This window comes from Heteronotia binoei, chromosome 1, assembly GCF_032191835.1.
Source record: "Heteronotia binoei isolate CCM8104 ecotype False Entrance Well chromosome 1, APGP_CSIRO_Hbin_v1, whole genome shotgun sequence".
NCBI classification, from domain to species: domain Eukaryota; kingdom Metazoa; phylum Chordata; class Lepidosauria; order Squamata; family Gekkonidae; genus Heteronotia; species Heteronotia binoei.
Window position 1 is genome coordinate 242,788,116 of NC_083223.1, and position 21,004 is coordinate 242,809,119.

The 21,004-nt window shown below is 41.9% G+C and overlaps 1 protein-coding gene across 2 annotated transcripts in view; it reads left to right on the forward strand.

Moving 5' to 3' along the window:
* The window catches only part of KIF13B (kinesin family member 13B), a 172,619-nt gene extending 170,511 nt beyond the window's left edge, over window positions 1-2,108 (forward strand). For both annotated transcript variants that reach the window (XM_060250097.1, XM_060250106.1), the window contains one exon: window positions 190-2,108. In XM_060250097.1, coding sequence (XP_060106080.1) covers window positions 190-482 — 293 coding nt within the window. In that variant the 3' untranslated portion in view covers window positions 483-2,108. The remainder of the gene's footprint in view (window positions 1-189) is intronic.
* Window positions 2,109-21,004: the final 18,896 nt, after the last annotated feature.

Below are 21,004 nucleotides of genomic sequence, written 5' to 3' on the forward strand. Positions count from 1 at the left end.
TTTTTGAATGGTGCAAATAAAAAAGGCATCAAGGAGTAATCCTGATCAGGTCTGCTCACAAGCAAATCCCATTTTGTTCCATGGGGCTTACTTTCAGGAAACTATTCTTAGGACTACATCCAGGAAGCATGAATGGTTTGTTGTTGTTCTTAATAACCCTTTTTTCCTACTCACCTTTTTGCCCCAAAGGTAAGAATGATGGTTCGATTGGTGGACGGCAATATTTCAAGTGCAATCCAGGCTATGGTCTCCTTGTGAAACCAAGTAGGGTAAAAAGAGCCACAGGGCCTGCAAGACGTCGAAGCACTGGCCTGAGATTGCAAGGTGGAGTCACACCTGAGAACCGGAAGAGCAGCAGTTTGTCTGGTTCAGCCTCCAACTTGGCTTCTCTGACTGCCTTGGCCAAAACTGAAGGAGGATCCACTTTACGGCCTGAAAAGACCCAGAAGAATACTGAAAACAGGAAATCATGGGCGACATGAAAGAGGCCTGCTTGAGACCACACTACCTTGTTGAAACTGACACTTTGGAATGGCTTTACTTGCACAACTAAGCCAACCCAAGGGATTACCAGCACAGGGCAAAGTCCTAAGGGGTGGGGGTGGGGGGGTGGATTCCTTGCTAGAATCACTGAGGTATAATAAATCCTTGCCTTTTTTTTGTGATGAGGGAATTGTGTTGAGATTCCTGATGCAAATGATGGCACTTCTATTTCTGCTTTTACCAGTTCTTTCCTACACATGTGTGCACATATAGGCAACAAATCAGTGAGTGTGCTTCAAGGGAAAGCTATTTGCCATATTGATTGCATCTGTTTCCAGCTCTTTTGAGAGATACAAACATGAGGGCCGCGGTCAGACGCACCATCAAATCCATCAGCAAGGCGTTCCTGTTTTGTCCATCCTTATTTGAAACATTGTTGCCCGATCAGACATCCCAAACATAATCCACCTTGCCGAGTGCCTGTCCCGTCGTTGACTGATCAGATGGCCCGGCCTTTGCGCATGTGCATAAACAATGCCGCTGATTGGCTCAACCTCAGGGACTATTTTCTAGAAATACGGACTAAACAATGATTGTGTCACAAAATTCAACCCCAACAAAATTAAAAATAAACATTTGCAGTTGCTCGGAATTCATCTGTTGTGGTGCTTAAAGCACCCAGGAGCCCTTCCGCCTTCTGCTGATCCTTTTGCGGTTATGCGTGTATCGCTAAGATTTTTTAAAAATGGCGCTGCTCTGGGATGCAAGTTGAGACGACTCGCTAACGCTGTTATGATCAGACAGGGGAAATCTGTTTTTGGCCCGTCGTCAAACATTTAGAACCGGATTTTATCCACTATCAAAAAAGTCCGACAGTAAGTCACAGCATGACGGGATACTCACAACTCACCGACTACTCCCAGATGTTGTCGTATGGACGTGCACTTTCAATCCGAAGAGCATGCGCTGCTGTGTCGGATAAAAATGTACGTCTGACCGCAGCCGAGGATAACTTTCTGTTTGTTGCTAGAGAGCTGTTGACAAAAGGCTCACCCTTGAAGTATAGTAAAGCACAGAAAAGCACCTAGCAGGTGAGGGAGGGCCTGCTAGAAATGGTGCCTATCACTTTTGCGGTTGGTTTCTGGTGTTTCACTGCTCCTATTGGTCCATGGGAAAGCATTGCTCTTCACTCTGTTGGAATGGGGGATTGGGGCCAGTTCACCCAATCCGTAGCTTTTATGATGCTAAAACTTTTTAAAAACATATCTTTAGTTTCATGAGGGTCTTAGGTGATTTTAACTTTTTGTATTTTAAAAAGAGAGACAGGAAGTAATCTGTTTTCTTCCCATCTGGAATCCTGGATCTTTTTATTAATTTAAACTTACCAGCATGCCGTTTGGTGCTACTGTATTTATAAAGTTGGTTCCCAGTCACTGGTCTAAGTTTTGGTCAGAGTAGCTCTGTAACACTGAATGTCCTGATGTGGCCATCCCTTCTTACATTGTGGGTTTTAACATGTTTGTAAAGCAGATACTTATTCCTTTTCCCAGTGCTATGGTATTTATTTGTTATTTATTGCTATTTTAAAAATAATAATAATAAAGCCCTTGCGACTTTACAATCAATCCACTGTCTACATTTGCACAGAAGGTGCACAGTCCCATTCAGGGTACCACCAAATTATTTGCATGCATCTTCCTGCATTTCCACCCATCTTCCTGCCTAATGAATCTGTGTCTTTGTGCTCCTTTGTATGCTTCTTCCTACAAGATGGTGTCTTTCCTTGGAAGACATAGTGATTTAAAACTTTGTACTTGGCCTGTGGAAGCTGAGAAAAGCCTGCTGTCCACATGCAGCATTGTACCAGGGGATTGGTAAATTTTCCATTTTTGCTGCCTGTTTGGGACTACAAAAAGACAGGGAGCTTGTGTAGCCCATGGCAGTCCACCATGTATGGCTGGTGGACAGTGATCTACTTGGTGAGTCACAAAGATTGACACTTGTCCATGAAAACTGGTAAATCCCATGTTTGGCCAAGGATATTAAACTTTGAGCCAGTTCTGCTAGAAGTTTCTACAGCAGCAACATGTGTTTGTGTGTGTGTTTTTCCCCCCAGGAGCATATCCTGCAAATGTGTGCTTGTGCAAATATATGAAGTTATCTCATCCAGTCAACTTGCTGCTAGCTAGAATCCCTCAACAACTGTGGAATCATCCGCATCAAGTTGCACAGATGATGCTGTCGTGGTCCATGTTTGTAAATGTCAGAACATGTGACAGAGCAAACTTGCTGACGTTATACAGATTTGGATCTGTTCGGTGTCTGGATGGGAGACTTACCTCGACCTCTGTGATGGAGGAAAGCAGGACAGAATAAACAAAAATAGTTTGCTAAAATAGTTGCCAGGGTCTGGGCTACTTCTTGATTCGGTAAGCATTAATGGCATGTGTGACCTTTGATCCACTGTAGATGTTTGAGTTCTGTAGGTGATTTTTAAAAGGCTGGTGGTATTGATACCTGGAGTTTGATGCTAATCCACTGTCTTCCTTGCTGTGCAGGTATGTGCTCAAGTGCCTTGCCCATCCAGCCACAAGGGTTGAAACAAAATCTTCTGGATCTTAGGTGGTTTATTAAGGGAGCTGCTGCTGCTGCTGCTGCTTAGCTCTTAATCTGTAATATTATGCAAAGAGAACAGAAATTAACACAAGAATTTATATAAAAATTCATATGGGTCAGAAACTTTTTGGCCTTTCAAAATGGTCACGTGCTCTTGTCCCACCAATTGTTATCTGATTCCCCCCCCAGCAGTGTTAATAAGCTATATTTGAGACATAAAACATTGCTGAAGCTAAGAGAAGCAAGAAGATCAGCGATTAAATCTTGGCCTGGGAAATGGAGAGGGCTAGAGGTAAACGTTTAGAAAAAACTAAATCCCTCCCTTGTAAGAATATACCCTGGTTGGTCTAAGGTGCTGCTGGATTTAAATCTGAAACACACACCCACACATACCCCAACATACAAGGGCTATGTGCGGCGTTCCCTCCAAGCTGAGTTAGTGTGAGATAGCTCAATTTTTTAGCCTCCAGGTCATATATTTTTATCTTAGCTCAGAAAGGATGGCCCTAGAGCAAACTAATTTATGCAGTAGCCACATTGCTTGTTTATAGCTTTTAATGCCACTGGTAGGATCTTTGCTCACAAGACTCCACAGGGAGCATTGGCTTAGAGGGAGCATTGGCTCAGTGTTTACTACAGTTGCTTATAACTGGAATTTTGGTATGGTATCTACAGAGTATGGAATCACACTTTCTGATTGTCTTTTAATTTGTAGCTGCCTGGTTGGGTAGAACTTTAAAATTGCAGACTGTGATCCCTATCTAAAGAGAGCTTGTCATACAAGACCTGTTGAAAATGAGGGGATTTAAATTAGTTGTAACTTCATAAAAACTCAAGATCTGCACTTAAGTGGATGTTTGCAGGCTTTCACATTGCCACACTGTTAAGTATGATCACAGCCAAGAAGCTCTGCCCTCTCTGTGCTTATATATTATATGTGGGGAGGGGGAGGGACAAGGTACAAACATTTTTTTCATTGTTGCTGTGGTTCAATACCAACAGTTAAGTTCAACCTTAATTACCTTAATGTTAACTACCTGCTTGCATGTATGCATGTGTGGGCAGTCTCTGATCAGCAGGTTGCATTGCTGTGTTGGTCTTTCTTGTGCTGTGGTTTTTGCAAGATTATCATGCACTTTACATAAGAATATTCAAGGGCTAGTTCTACAAGAGCGGTAGGCAACGTCTACAACTCCTTTAGACAAGCATGCTCAGAATGGCCCCTTTCTCTTATGCCCCAACTTTTTGATAGTATATTTCATTGAACAACTAAACTACAAAATGCTTTAGTACAGTTTGAAAAAGTACAAAAGGAAAAGTTTCAAAAGAGGTATGCTCAAGGAACATGAGCTAGAAGCATATTTGAGAAGGTGGAGTTTGCATGGTTTTCTGTAATATTTACAATAAGATATGCATGTCTCCTTTTAAAAAAACAGTCACTTTTTAAAATCCTTTAGATGCATTCCTCAACAAGTTAAATTCTTGAAGAGTGTGCTTGATAGACTTTCCCATATTAATAAAAAGGAGAGACAAACGTTAATCACTGTGATTCCCATTTATTTGTACATAGATCAGATTTTGTAAGATTGCTATGTTGTATCTGTGTCTTCATGAAATCTTACTGACTTCCTTTGGAATTATAAAGCAAAGACTTCCCGCTTTCTACATATCTTCTTGTTCTCAATTGACTAAAATGCTATCACTCTGTTCTTAATTGTTTATCAAAATTCATGTACTTAAAATACAGTATATAATGGAACACTTGTCTGTTTTGGATTACAACTGAAGTTGCTCTTTTTACATACACATCATTTTGCATCAGATTTTATAAAGAAAAGACTTTTATGGCTGAATTCAGAGTGGTGTGTCTTTTCTAGGAACTGATGCCTACTTGTACTGTGAATTGACTGTTGGTTCTTTCAGTCAAGTCACTATTCGTTAAAATAGTGCCTTCTTGCTCAGTCAAAGTTTTCCCATTGATGGCAGCCACTTTAAATCCCATCACATGCCAGTTGTTACTACATGGGAAACTATTTTGCACAACACTTCACCTTGTAGTTCTGCAGATTTTCTCTTTGCCATCATAAGGTGACTATAGAAAAAAATGACCATATGGTGAGATGCCGCAGACAACTTGTCATGAGCAATTTACAGCAATGTATAGCAAAACAATTTACAGCAGCTTTCACATATCTATAACAAGAAACAAAAGACATGTAATACCTTTTATTAAGGCCAACCAAAATGACACCAACTTTTAAGTCCTTGATCTGGAAAATCTACTACTTCCTTAAAAAAAGTGTAACATCTAACCTGATGAGCTAGAAAGCTTGCATAGTGTGTTCTATCATCTTGCTTGTCCCTAATAAAAGATATTACATGGATTTTGTTTCTTTTCCCACATATCTAAGCCACTCCCTGGGGTCTTACAACCAGATGTGGCTCAATCTCCATGTTGGCAGTGCTCCCTTTTATGCCAGCCATGTGTTAAGACAACTGGGGGAGAGACGGTGGCTCAGTGGTAGAGCATCTGCTTGGGAAGCAGAAGGTCCCAGGTTCAATCCCTGGCATCTCCAAGAAAGGGTCCAGGCAATTAGGTGTGAAAAGCCTCAGCTTGAGACCCTGGAGAGCCGCTGCCATTCTGAGAAGACAATACTGACTTTGATGGACCAAAGGTCTGATTCAGTATAAGGCAGCTTCATATGAAAAAGTGTTTTGCTCCAGTAGGTTGGCTACTAGAGCAGGGATGCCAGTTCTTTAAGAAGATTGGAGGGAGTTTTCAGTAGAAGCAAAGTTCTAAACCCCATTGTTTGTAATATTTGATATGCAATTGCAAAAGTATTGATTGCTACTTTTTCAAACCTCATAACTTTAGCAATGCTATCAGTATGCAACTTTGGCATAGTCATGTAGTCCATAAATCAGATTTAAATCTTGTTGCTGCTCACCAGCATGTATAACCAATGGGTTGACAGTTTCTTCAACAAACTCTTGAAGGTTCCTCATCTCTGATGCTTGAAACATAGCAGTAATACATTAGTACTACAAAATTGGACATTTTCGTATAGCAGTTGGAGAACCCACATTTTTTCACTGTTAGTTTCTGCACCCTTCAGAGATCTTCAGTTTCCCATGGAAGCTGAGACCAGAAAGCCTTATCCAAGATGGTGGTGCCAGAAGCACTGCTCTTTTGGGTGTGGCTGGACATGCCCAGTAAGATACTTGCTCAGCTTTACTCTTTCAAAGATAGTTTTCAGGATCTGTGAGCACGTGAGTTAGGCCCTGTTCATCCTCCACACTTACAAAAAAAAAACGAGAGGAGCTTGCACATACAGCACTAGGCATAGTTATTGAAAGTACTTTTCTATTATGTCTGACACTAATGAAACCAATTTCTTTGGGGAGCCTTTTGGAATCTGGCGCTTCTGTTGATATTTTGTTTGATTTTTTTGTTAATTGTTTTGTAAAGGTAGGAAGATTGTATATAAAGGATGGCAATTTAGATTATGGTATTAAAAAAGGATTGTTGATAGTACCGTTTTAAATGTGCTAAGATCCAAAGATTCTTGTAATGAATTGTAAAGTTTTTAAGAATTTCTTGTATTATACTTAATAACTGTAATGTATCATACCTATGACATGATCTATGATATCTAAATAAATACTTTAGGCTAATCCTCTTTTCGTTTCTGACAGTTGTCTCTTGATCACAGCTTTGTAGAACTACTGTATTCTTTCAGCCAAGAAGTTACTCAAATCTGCTTCAAAACTCCCACAAACACAAGGCTGTGTCTTTTAAATAGATTTTGTGTGTAGGCACCACAAATAGAAGCAGCAGCAAGTAACTAGACTGTGGCTAAATTCCTCTTCCCCTCATAACTGGAAAAGTGATTCCTCTGGTTCTCTGGGTTTCTGCTGTTTCAACCAGCATTTGCTCATATGCTTTTCACCTTTGTGCTTTAAGGGCCAGAAACTTGCTTTGCAAAAGTGCGGGGGGGGGGGGGGGGAGAGAAGTGTTGAAAGGAGTTGGGTTCTATACTTTTTTGAAAGAGGGCTACATATGTACCTATATATTTCATAGGGCCGGTAAGGCAGAGATGTCCTGCCAGGCTTTTGGTTGAGGACAGCAACGGTTACAATCTTGGCTGACATCCTCTTCTGTTGTCCACATTCATTTTGCACTCTTCCCCCCTGACCACGAAGTGGCTGGCAGTCTGCAACTGTATGAATGAGAATTTCACCATCTGGTTTTAGACTGTAAATAACTGTTATTTTAATTGTTTGTTTGATGTTTTTATCTCTATTGTACATCGCCCAGAGCCCTACTATAGCAGGGATGGGCAGATGCATAAACTCGATAAATACCATACCTCTTGACCCTATTGTGCCCTGAACATAATTCAGTTTTCAGAGGGCCTGATAGCAAAACATAACATAACATAAGCCTTGTTGGATTAGGCCAATGACCCATCCAGTCCAACACTCTGTGTCACACAGTGGCCAAAAAAAAAGCAACCAGGCATCATCAGGAGATCAGTGGGGCCAGGATACTAGAAGCCCTCCCACTGTTCCCCCCACCAAGCACCAAGAGTACAGAGTATCACTGCCCCAGACAGAGAGTTCCAGCAGTACACTGTGGTTAATAGCCACTGATGGACTTCTGCTCCATGTTGATCCAATCCCCTCTTGAAGCTGGCTATGCTTGTAGCTGCCACCACCACCTGTGGCAGTGAATTCCATGTGTTAATCACCCTTTGGGTGAAGAAGTACTTCCATTTATCCATTCTAACCTGACTGCTCAGCGATTTCATTGAGTGCCCACAAGTTCTTGTATTGTGAGAAAGGGAGAAAAGTACTTCTTTCTCTACCTTCTCTATCTTATGCATAATCTTGTAAACCTCTATCATGTCACCCCTCAGTTGACGTATTTCCAAGCTAAAGAGCCCTAAGTGTTTTAACCTTTCTTCATGCCTGACAGAGCACCTCACCTTAGTTGCCACTGCGCTTGTGCCTCACTCGTCCCTCCACCAACTATAATGTTGAAGCACTAACAGTTCAAAGACCACTTAATTCACTTTCCTCTGGTGAGGAATAGGCCTATTCGTATCCTGCCTCCAGACTGAGCCATTCTTGTTCCTGAGACACAAGTGTCATTAAGGCCTTCGCTTCTTCACATTTGTACAGGGCCAAGAAGCTGTGTGGCCCAGCTTTTATGCTCCATAATGATACTGAGAGGCCATTGCTGCTGCCTTGATGGCATTCAGGAGCCCACACACTGGCAGTAATAAAATGCTGAGGTACTGAAGAGCCCTCATGAGGCCCCTTCACTTCACATGCCATTTTTACTTTAGCATTGTTGCCAGTAGTGTGGTGGCTCCTGCCAGTTTTTCCCCTCACAGAGCAGCAGTGCAAACCGACTGGAGAAGACAGTCGCTGTTCCTTTTTTCCTTAAGCCAACAACTCCTTTTGCCCTTATGAGATGCTGGGTAGAGCTGCAGCAAAGAGCAGTATTGACATCTAGTCTCTGAGGTAGTGGAACTGCCCCCCCCATGAAAGCTGCCTCTATATTGCCTGACCTGGCCTTAGCAGCATGTGGAGAGCATTTTCCTGCCTTTCCTGAATGTGTTCGAAAAGATGGCATACTCTCAGGCTCAGAGGCAGTTTCTGAAGAGAAATGTTTGAGTGAAATCAATCAAATCTTGGAACTGAAGAACTAGATACAATTTCCATTTCCTAATACTGTTCCTTTTATTTTTATTTATGTTATTGTAGTCGCACATGAACTCAAGGTGGATTGCACAATGAGTTCATAGAATCGGCAAGATGGGACAGTCAATTAACAATATGAGAGGAATTAGGGTTGTAGAACCAACCGGAGTTTAAAAACATTCTTGAAGCAAAGCACAAGTATTAATGTGACATTAAATGATGCAACATTTATATCGTAGGATCCTAGTTTCAGCAAGCTATACACAGTAGTACAGTCCCTAATAATTTTTCAGAGTAACTGTCTGAAACATTTAGTACTATGTGACTCTACTGCCTGCATAGAAAAGCCCTCTTTAATAATTCATTTTTACAGTTTGCCAAAAGCCAGGAGAGTGGGAGCCATCCTGACCTCCTCCTCCTTTGACAGGAACCAAACTTGATAAACTACATTTGACAAAATGTTTCCTACAAGTAGCATGTCTAGGACTACAATCCTGAAGCTTCAGACATCCTGAGTTATATGTAATTATATGTAATTTATTTCTAGAAAGAAACCTGGGTGAAGAACCATTCTTGACTAGGTACTCTGGTAAGCAAGTCTTGCCCAAGGTAATCTGAGTTGTAAGGATTAAAAGGGTTGTTCCCAAATTCACTTTGCTGAGGCCCTGTTAGGAGCACAGAATAACCCTATTCCTAGAATTTTTAAAATGGTCTTCAGTATTGACATGGCAGATGCTGTGCTAACTGGTAGCGATATAGTTGTTTCATGGGAGAGGAGCTTTCAAAAATAGCCAAGGTGCATATTTCTCTTTAAAAGTTCTTAGAAACTAGCTATAGTACTGAAAGGTGTTTTTGTGGACATCTCTTTTTTTATCTCCCCACCACCATTCCACACATACTTTCCCCCTTTTTGCCAGAATTGTTCTATATGAATATAAAGTCCTTGAGGAAACTATAGAGAGAAGGCGTTTCCCACTGCAAGAATGCTGACCAAATGTCTGTTCACTACCCATACGTCAGCATATTTCCTCCTCATCCTTCATGGAAGAAGACCGCTCAGGCATTCAGTGTGAGCTCTTACTCTGGAATATTTTCAGCACTTTGCACTAAAATGATTGCAAAGAGGGGCTGTGCCTCAGAGAAAGAGTACATGCTTTGCAGTTAGAAGATTAAGACTGAAGCTCCATAACCACCAGTCAAAGAATCTCAGACAGCAGGTGTTAGGAAAGCTCTTTCTCTTTTTCAGATCAGACAAAGCAGTTAGTAAACTAGACGGACCTATAGCATAAGGCAACTATGTGTACACATCAGTTCAATCTGAGCAAAACTGCCTCCAATGTGTTGGTTTTGTGGTATAAGGGCAGTTTTGTTTCATTCCCAATAATGATTTTTCTGTTTCAGTGTCATTAGTGACCCAACAGTTGGTGGGGCATCAAGGCAAGATGTCTCATGGTCAGCGGGAAAAGAATACCTATAACAATGCAAAATCTGGAGATATTCAAACAATTTTAATTCCAAAATAGCCACAGGGTTACACAAGCCATTACAGATTGCAGAGCTTTCATTCAGAAGTAGCAGTAGCAACTGCATCACTACTGTTATCGCAGCTATATATCTTTCAAATGCATATCTGTATCTAATCCCACCAGCGTCAGCTGCACTCTCAGAAAATACTTATGCTCTGCTTATTCCATAAATGTTTCCAGTACAATATCTCTTCATCCCTGAGGTTGTTTGTGAAGGTTCTAGAAGACACAAGGATCCATCTTGGCCTACAAGAGCTCTCTCCCTGTCCCCCCACCCCCTCTCCCCAACATCATGTCTGGCTTGTCTTGTTCAGGGAATAAAGGACAAATATTCAAAGCTATCTCACGTATCTTAGAGAATACTTCTGCATTCTTTATCTGTCTGAGAGTTCTCTTCCTCCTAGACAGAGATTAGAGATGCTAGACTCATAACAAATGATAATAGTGAAGATAAGGACATGTCCAGGACTATAGGTACAGGGATATTTATGTGTTACCTCATACACAGGGTTTTCTGACAAGCTGTGATTTGTCTGGATCCTGCATATCTCCTTGACTTCCACTGGTGAATACAGAGCATTAAGCTTCCAAAGTAAAGTCTTTGAAGATGATGACCTTATTAGTATATTAAGTGCTTCCAACCAGGTTCAGTCATTACAAAGCTCTTGCTTATGAGGATGTCTAGGTAGCAAACCCAACTTCAAGAATAAAATTGACCTCAAAATAAAAAAAAATCTGAAGGAGAGTTCCTCATAGGATATGATGTATAGGCATAAGCAAGAAAGCATAAGTGAACTGCCATCAAGGGCGCTATGTCAGTGATTTGTGTTTTTCTAGGATTGTTTGAAAGGCTGTTCTCGTTTATCTGGCAACATGTATGTAATAGCCAACATAATTTAACAGAAAGGTATGTTTCATTTTCCAGCAGGTGGTTATAATGGTCCACAGTCATGGCAGACATACATCTTACTGTCTTTCAAACAATCAGCATAATGAAAATGAACTGCTTGACATGCATATATCAGAGTGGGTGTTTCATCCTTGTGTTTTCTAACAGATGGTTAACCTTCAGCCAAAAATACACCTTATTGTCAATTAATAAATCTTGCTATTGTGGCTGTTCCTACTTCAGCTTCAGAAAGGGACTGCTGGTACAGTGAAGGCTGTTATGAAGGGTAATGAGTGACTCCAATAACAGATTATTATTTTTTTTAAAAGTCTATATTAATGTCTCAAAACACCAAATGTCTTCCATTAGTGGTACTCCAAAAGGGGAGCCAATCTGTGGTGAGAGCCAGTATAGTGTAGTGGTTAAGAGTAGTGAACTGTAATCTGGAGGACCAGGTTTGATTCCCCACTTCTCTATATGAAGTCTGTTGGGTGACCTTGGGCCACAGTTTTCTCAGAACTCTCTCAGCCCCTCCTACTTCACAAGGTGATTGTTGTGGAGAGAAGGAAAGGCTGACTATAAGCAGCTTTGAGACACCTTTGCATAGAGAAAAGTGGGCTAGGAAAACCAACTCTTCTTCATTTTCATGCAGCCCCATAGTGGCCTAAGCCACTTAGATATAATTACTACCCCTTTATTGCAAGTTCCCACCAACCAATACAAATTATGCAAGATGTTATTAGTTTTGATATCCAGCTACACTTCGAAGACTTTAGCTACCATATATCATGAATGGTGCTTTCAAGCAATGTTTCTTTTGGGTTGCTTCTGCCTGTAGAGTTTGAAGGTTGGTCAGCCTATAAGGGCCAGCAAATGGACAGTAAGGTCTCGACCTTTGCTTCATACCCAAAATAAACATATTCCACAAGTTATAGGTGGTGGTTCACTTCCATGGTCTATCCAATTCTGTATTTTCCCATGGTCAAGGGAAAAGCCATGCATTTAGTGCTTTTGAAAAAAAATTCAGGTGTTATATTTTGGTCCATCTAAGCAATTTTGATTTTCATTAAACTTACCTCTCAGGGATGGTGTGAGACAAAATTGACTATTTTATGACTTAACGGCACACAGTCCCTGATCTTCAGGGGGCCACTCACTGCCTACTGTTTTACAAAACATGTTTTAAATGATCATATAGCAGGCAATTACTTCTTGGCCATAGCTACATTTGACAAATGATATAACAGTGTCTGCAAACTGCTTAACTATAACTACAAACTAAGACCAACATGTTGGATCAGGCCCACTGGCCCCACTGATGGACCTCCTGATGGCACCTAGTGTTTTTTTGTTTTGCCACTGTGTGACACAGTGTTGGACTGGATGATCCATGATCCAACATAGCTTCTCTTATGTTCTTAGGTTTTGTATAACCCAGATGTAATGACTGCCTTGCCCTTGCATCTCATGATAAAGAGAAATTTTGTGACTTCCCATTATAGGAGCTGCATGGAGGTGACAGTTGCCTGAGCCTGCTGACAAAACCATGCAATTCATCTCTGAGCTATAAAAGGTTAAGAAGTTACAACTCTGAGGAATGTCTTATTTCTTCCTTTAATGTTTTTCTCCCCCCCAAAAAAAATATTTTATTTTAGCGTTTCTAGATTACCTTTCCACCCCAAATTCTTCAGGAAATGTATTATATTGGGTATAGTTAATAGAATTGAGGCAACTTTTCAGGGCTTAGTGCAGGAAGTGGTTCCTTCTAATATGGTATAGCGTAGGGCAGCTCAGCTTTTTTGACCCTGTGGACAACTTCTGAATCCTCACACAGGGTGATGAGCAACCACTAAATGGCCACATGGGAGGTGGAACCAACCACACACAGAGAGGAAGCCAAAGTGCAGAGGATAAGAAGAAATGTTGGTTTTTATACCCTCCAATATCTACCTTAAGAAGTCTCAAAGCAGCTTACAACTGCCTTCTCTTCCTCTCCCCAAAACAGGCACCTTGTGAAGTAGGTGGGGCTAAGAGAGTTATGAGAGAACTGTGACTCACCCAAGGTCACTCAGCGGCTGCGTGTGGAGGAGTGGGGAATCAAACCCAGTTCTCCAGATTAGAGTCCTCTGCTCGTAACCACACTGGCTCATACTGGGGTAAATTTTAAAAATACAGTGGGAAAGATTAGTCAGTGAGAAAACAACAGCAACAACAGTGTAGTGGCAACTGTTGCTGAAGTCATTCAGATCTACACAGCCAATTGTATCTCAAATGGGCAATCAGAAATCCTACTGGGCAGGACTCCATCAGGTCCCACCCACTTTCTAAAAACACTTTGTAGGTGTCAGACGTTTGCAAGTGCCATGGCATTCCCCAGGCACCACACTGAGGACTAAAGTTGCCAGGTCCTACCTGGCTCTGAGCAGGGGACTCCTCTCACTATGATTATCATGGAGTTTTTTCCTAAGTGATAGAGCATCCTCCCAGCAACATGCCATGCACAATAGCATTACTTCTGGGTGATGTCATCACATTGTGGCACACAGGTGCTCTTTGGGGGTGGGGCTCCCACAGCAACCATAAGAACATAAGAGAAGCCATATTGGAACAGGCCAATGGCCCATCAAGTCCAACACTCTGTGTCACACAGTGGCAAAAAATTTTATATACACACATACACTGTGGCTAATAGCCACTGATGGACCTGTGCTCCATATTTTTATCTAAACCCTTCTTGAAGGTGGCTATACTTGTGGCTGCCAACACCTCCCGTGGCAGTGAATTCCACATGTTAATCACCCTTTGGGTGAAGAAGTACTTCCTTTTATCCGTTTTAACCTTTCTGCTCAGCAATTTCATCGAATGCCCACGAGTTCTTGTATTGTGAGAAAGGGAGAAAAGTACTTCTTTCTCTACTTTCTCCATCCCATGCATTATCTTGTAAACCTCTATCATGTCACCCCGCAGTCGACGTTTCTCCAAGCTAAAGAGTCCCAAGCGTTTCAACCTTTTTTCATAGGGAAAGTGCTCCAGCCCTTTAATCATTCTAGTTGCCCTTCTCTGGACTTTCTCCAATGCTATAATATCCTTTTTGAGGTGCGGCGACCAGAACTGCACACAGTACTCCAAATGAGACCGCACCATCGATTTATACAGGGGCATTATGATACTGGCTGATTTGTTTTCAATTCCCTTCCTAATAATTCCCAGCATGGCGTTGGCCTTTTTTATTGCAAACGCACACTGTCTTGACATTTTCAGTGAGTTATCTACCACGACCCCAAGATCTCTCTCTTGGTCAGTCTCTGCCAGTTCACACCCCATCAACTTGTATTTGTAGCTGGGATTCTTGGCCCCAATGTGCATTACTTTGCACTTGGCCACATTGAACCGCATCTGCCACGTTGACGCCCACTCACCCAGCCTCAACAGATCCCTTTGGAGTTCCTCACAATCCTTTCTGGTTCTCACCACCCTGAACAATTTAGTGTCATCCACAAACTTGGCCACTTCACTGCTCACTCCCAACTCTAAATCATTTATGAACAAGTTAAAGAGCATGGGACCCAGTACCGAGCCCTGCGGCACCCCACTGCTTACCGTCCTCCACTGCGAAGACTGCCCATTTATACTCACTCTCTGCTTCCTATTACTCAGCCAGTTTTTGATCCACAAGAGGACCTGTCCTTTAACTCCATGACTCTCAAGCTTTCTAAGGAGCCTTTGATGAGGAACTTTATCAAAAGCTTTCTGGAAGTCAAGGTAAACAACATCTATTGGGTCTCCTTTGTCCACATGTTTATTCACCCCCTCAAAGAAATGTAACAGGTTAGTGAGGCAAGATCTTCCCTTGCAGAACCCATGCTGAGTCTTCCTCAATAACTCGTGTTCATCAATGTGCCTACTCATTCTGTCCTTGATAATGGTTTCTACCAACTTTCCCGGTATTGAAGTCAGACTGACTGGCCTATAATTTCTCGGGTCTCCTCTGAAACCTTTTTTAAAGATGGGGGTGACATTTGCTACCTTCCAGTCCTCAGGAACGGAGGCAGATTTCAATGAAAGTTTACAGATTTTTGTTAGAAGATCCACAAGTTCAACTTTGAGTTCTTTCAGAACTCTCGGATGTATGCCATCCGGACCCGGTGACTTACTAGTTTTTAATTTGTCTATCAGTTGTAGGACCTCCTCTTTTGTCACCTCAATCTGACTCAGGTCTTTCAATACCCCTTCCAAAATTAGTGGTTCTGGGGCGGGCAAAAAGTTATCATCTTCCACAGTGAAGACGGAGGCAAAAAATTCATTTAGCTTCTCAGCCATTTCCCTATCCTCCTTCAGTAATCCTTTTACCCCATGGTCATCCAAGGGCCCCACTGCCTCCCTGGCTGGTTTCCTACTTCTAATATATTTGAAGAAAGTTTTATTGTTGGTCTTTATGTTTTTTGCAATATGCTCCTCATAGTCCCTTTTTGCCTGCCTGATCACAGTCTTGCATTTGATTTGCCACAGCCTGTGTTCCCTTTTACTAATCTCACTTGGACTGGTTTTCCACCGCTTAAAGGAGTCCTTCTTACCTTTTACAGCTTCCATTACTTTGTTTGTTAACCACGCAGGCCTTTTCTTATGCCTGTTTGTGCCTTTCCTAACTTGTGGTATGTATTTTATCTGAGCTTCTAGGATTATAGTTTTAAATAGCATAACCAGCTCCATGGCAACGGGTTGGGGGCTCCAAAATCAGCAGAACTCTTGCACCTGATGGGTTGAGACGCCTACTGGGGACCCCTGCTATAGTGGGGTAGGCTCTGGGAGACCAAAATTTGAATCTCCACTCTGCCCTGAAAACTCACGGAATTATCTTGGGCCAGTCACCTTTAACTTAGCCTACCTCATACAATGATTGTTTATGAGGACAAAATGGAGTAGAGAAAAATATAAGTTGCTTTGGGGAAAAAGCAGGGTGTAAATATCTTAATTAACAACCTAGGTATTTAGTCCTTCTTGTAGTCAAAAAGAACTATCTCAGATGTAATGCTTGTTTTCCCTTGCCACCTCATAGAATGAGTGAAAAAAGCTGTTTGGATTCAATCCACAGAAGGTAATAGCTTCCCCTTCAAACCACACATAGGCTATACAAATCCTGCAGCCAATTTTCCTAGTCTGACAGACTGAAGATAGTCCCCCTCTGAACCCCTTCCTGAAAATTGGTGTTACATTCACTACTCTCCAGTCTTCTGGCACAGTGGCTGTATTTAGTAATAGGTTACATATATGGATTGTTAGATCAACTGTCTCACATTTGAGCTCCCCAAGAACTCTTGGGTATGTGCCATCAGCACCTGGAGACTTATCAGTTTTTAATTTCCCCAGTAGGTCTAGAATCTGAGCCTGCCCAGGCGGGGAGGGCGGGATACAAATAAAATTTAATAATAATAATAATAATAATAATTTCATCTCGTATCAGCTCAGTTTGACACAGTTCATCAGATTCCCTTCCTGAGAAGTGGCTGTGGCACAGGTACAAGCTGGGATCTGGACTTACCCTGGTCCCATTTGTGGCACCGTGGAGAGGGGTAATAGGGAGGGCAGGGGCCCGCCCCAGCCTGATGCTGGCCTTATGGGTTGCATTCTTGCTTTTCTTGTCACAACTTGGTGGTATCAGCACGGGGCTGGATTCATTCTCAGGAACATCGGCCTGCATGCCCACTTCCAGAGTGTAGGGATCTCCTTAGGAATTTTTACATGAGGGGTGACTGATGTGCCCAGCCCGGGGGCACGTCCAGGGGATTACCCTCACACTCAGGCGGTAGGGGAGACCACTCCTGGGCTTCTGCCCTAGTGGAATCCCTAACCTGCCATCCCAAGTTGACCAGCAGAGCATCGACTTGCAGGTGGGTCAGTCGATGAGTGGGATCCTTACCCCGTGTTGTACCTAGCCTTATTACAGCTGTAACCAATAAAGTTGTGGCCAATTTTATTCCACTTTTTCTGAAAATGGTGTGCTTGTGTGTTATTTCAATTGAAACTGTAAATTAAACTAGAATGTGTTAGCAGGGAGGAATTTTGCCTGGGGTGCCTTCCTTGTCCCCTCCCCTTGGTGCTGGAGCCACAAACCCCTCATTTTCTACAGAAGCAAAGAAGTCATTGTGCTTCTCTACCAACTCCCCATCTTCCTTTAGCAATCCCCATGCTTCTTTGGCTGGTTTCCTGCTCTGGATATATTTCCTGTTTTGTCATGTGATCTTGTATTTGTGGGCTTTTGCAACATGTAATGGCACCAAAATATTTTCCTTATAAAAAAAAGACCATAACCATTTTTTTTTCAGTTATACATTTTAATTTTCTAGTAGGTACAATACTAAAATAAACACAAATTAAAAAAAAGTTTTATTAAAACAAAACTGTACAAAAAAGCAGTTATACTACAATTTAATTACAGAACAGTCTACTGTCCAAAAAGGCACTAATAATCCAGAATAGGAGATACAATGATACAGGACTCGTTTGTTTGTTTTTTAACTAATTTTTAATCAATACAACAGAGCACTTGTTTCTCTCTTTCTCCGATCACATACAGAAACAAGAACCTTCCGCCACAGTCAGTACACATTGGTATAAATATGAGCCCTACAGAGAAAGCTGCAGTGTCACTCCCCCCCCCTCAAAAAAGTAAATATGAGGTCATGAAGATGTTAAAATTGGGATAAAAATTGGACATTTCAGCAAACTCGTAGAGAGGCTGGCACTTAAAAAATTACTGTATGATTGTGATCCTCCATCTTTTTCCAAATGGGTGAAAATACTGAGGCCCATGAAACTCTGCTCTACAAGAGGGTCTTGGGTAAGGTTGGGGCCTGGAGATCTGGAATTACAACATTTCCAAACTAGAGAGGTCAGTTCCCCTGGAACTGGCTGCTTCAGAGGGTGTCATATTGTACCCCACTGAGGTCTCTCCCCAAACCCTCCTTCCTTAGGCTCCACCCCAACATCTCTAGGAATTTCCCATCCAGGAGCTGGAAACCCTAGCCTTGGAACAGACATCTAGCACCACCATCCAGCTCTTAAGACATGAGCTTGCCCTTAACTTCCTTATGGCTTCAGCGTGGCTTTAATTAGAAGTTCTCTAAGCAAACCATTCATCTCTTAGTAAAACCTCCCAGACTGCTGGTGAAAGATTGATTAGTTTCTCCACCCCCACGCCACCCAATTCTAGGAGTTCCAACATAGAAAATTATCATTACAGGGAATACACTAGGTCAGGGATGGCCAAGGGTAGCTCTCCAGATGTTTTTTGCCTACAACTCCCATCAGCCCCAGACAGCATGGCCAATGGCTGGGGCTGATGGGAGTTGTAGGCAAAAAAAAACATCTAGAGAGCTACCGTTGGCCACCCCTGCACTAGGTTACAATTCTTGCCTGACATGTTTTTGTTGATGTTCATGGGAGGGTTTTGTGTGAGGGAGGCGTCAGTGATTCAGGCCCTTCCTGCTATCTGAAAACGCTACAGTCCAGGCACATTTTTATGATGGATTTAGATCTATATGGATACATGAAACCATTTTATACCAAGTCACATCATCTGGGTCACTACTGTCTAGTCTGACTAGTTCTTTAGGGTCTCAGGCGAGGGAGATCCTTTAACTGGAGATGCTAGGAAATTGTGCATGCATATTGGATGCTCTTCTGCTGAACTATCTATGGCCCCTTCTGCTAGAGAACAGGAAACCTCTGTAGAGGTATCAAGCAGATATTTTAAAAATAGCATCCAACATACATGCGTTGATCTATAATAACTCAAGACACTGACTTCTCTATATAATAAAATGTACTTTAACGTTCCACCACAATGGTCCCAAAATCACAGTGGAGTGGGAAAGTTCACTGAGAAAGAAAAACTTTAAAAGGGAGAATAAGATTCCTTTGTCAGAACAAATCGGAACTGACAGGTCTGTCTCACAAGGCAGCAAATATTGCACTGATTGTATATTCCCTTTTCTTTCTTTGTGAGCACTTTTCTAAGAAATGCTCCTAGATCCTAGTTAAACATACTTGCCTCTTTCATAAGGTTGTTGTAAGCATTACTCACAATGTACAAGCACCGCTGAGGGCACTGAACATTTACATGGGGTTTCTGGTCTCCCCACTCCCCTCAAATATACTACATGAAGCTACCATTTTGTTTTCAACACTGGCAATGAACTCTACTTGGCCACTCCTCTCCAATTCCTGTTACAATTTGGTAATTCCCAAGTGTATCACCAGAGATGTCAGCTGCACACCTTCAGAATGTTGTGGTGAAGATATTTAGGAACTTCCACTAATATCACAGAAAATATAACAACTGGGACGAGAAAGTGGTTGGTTCACTGTTTAAGGTGGAGGTAAATGAGAGATTATCCACATCTGGGGAAAACAATCTCAGGCCTGGATTTATTGTTGTCATTGCCAGATTTGCTAATTTCTTCTTCCTGGATTTAGATTCTTTAAACAGTATCTTTTGATATGAAGTGAAATCTGTGAAGCTGTAGAGGCCACAGATCTCAGATAAAGTATGGTGGAACTTACTCTGAAGTTATAGTCCTGAACCAAAGAAAGGGGGAAAGAGAGAGACTGCAGCTTTTTTGAGAACAGTGTCATACATACAGAAGACAAAGACAGGCATATGGATGTTAACAAAAATAAGTAGCAAAAGAAATTTGATTAAAAAAAATTCTCTCACATCATCCTATACTACATCCTCCTTCTGCTTAGCAGAAAATTGTACGTACACAAAAATACAAATACACAATTTTGTAGAACAGTCTGATTTTAATATATTTATATATATTTATATTTATATGAGTGGCAGGTTAGTTTATTATATGGAGCTTTTTGCACTTTTGGCTCATATGCAACAAGGCTTATAAATTCAGCTTTAGCTTTTCATTCAGATTTTTATTTTTTCTTCCTTATATAGCTTTTTAAAACAATTTTTTCACATTTAAAGCAGCATCCAATCTGCAACAGGAATTGGTGGCAACAGCGGGGGGGGGGGGTTGTTGGTGACAGAGGAGGTGGGGAGATGGTAGGTGGCTGGGAAGGAGATATACATTCCAGTGTTGAGTGTCTTGGAAAACAAAAAAATTAAAAAGAAGAGACTGTGGCTGCAGGGAAAGTGAGACACAGATTTACCTCTTGAGGTAGGCTGAACACAGTACGGCAGACGAAACAGCAGACAGGTTGCCACCATGAATTGAAGGAGGGACACAGTTAAGCGGGGCCCAGGCACTCCTGGGACTTCAACTTAAAAAACGGATACGCCCAGCTTCTCGACAGGTTATAGTAAACACGGCTGGCTACAATGGGGAAGTGGTTCAGCTCATACATACACACACATGATAGAAGAGGGCATACATGTGAGGCGGGTACGGCTCCTCTCACCCCGGTATACAAGTTACCATAGCTTCCTCTTGCCTTACACTTACAAGCTTTAATGCTTCCTCCCTCTGGTATTGATGTCATATTAAAATGCATGAAATCTGAAATGGAAGACGCAGCTCCCCAATAGACACACAGAGCTGACACAGGAATCCAGCCAAACTAGAATTCAGTCACTTTCCTCCCAAATACAAAAGCAACATCTGGTGGGAAGCGGGGGTGGGGGGGATTGGGACTATTACTTTCAAAAGAGAAAGTTGAGGGACATTTACTGCTTGATCCTCTTCCATAGGTCTCCTCTACGAAACACCTAGTGGGAGTCACTGGTGGTGTGAACCCGCCACCAAAGTGATACCTTGGAGTGAAG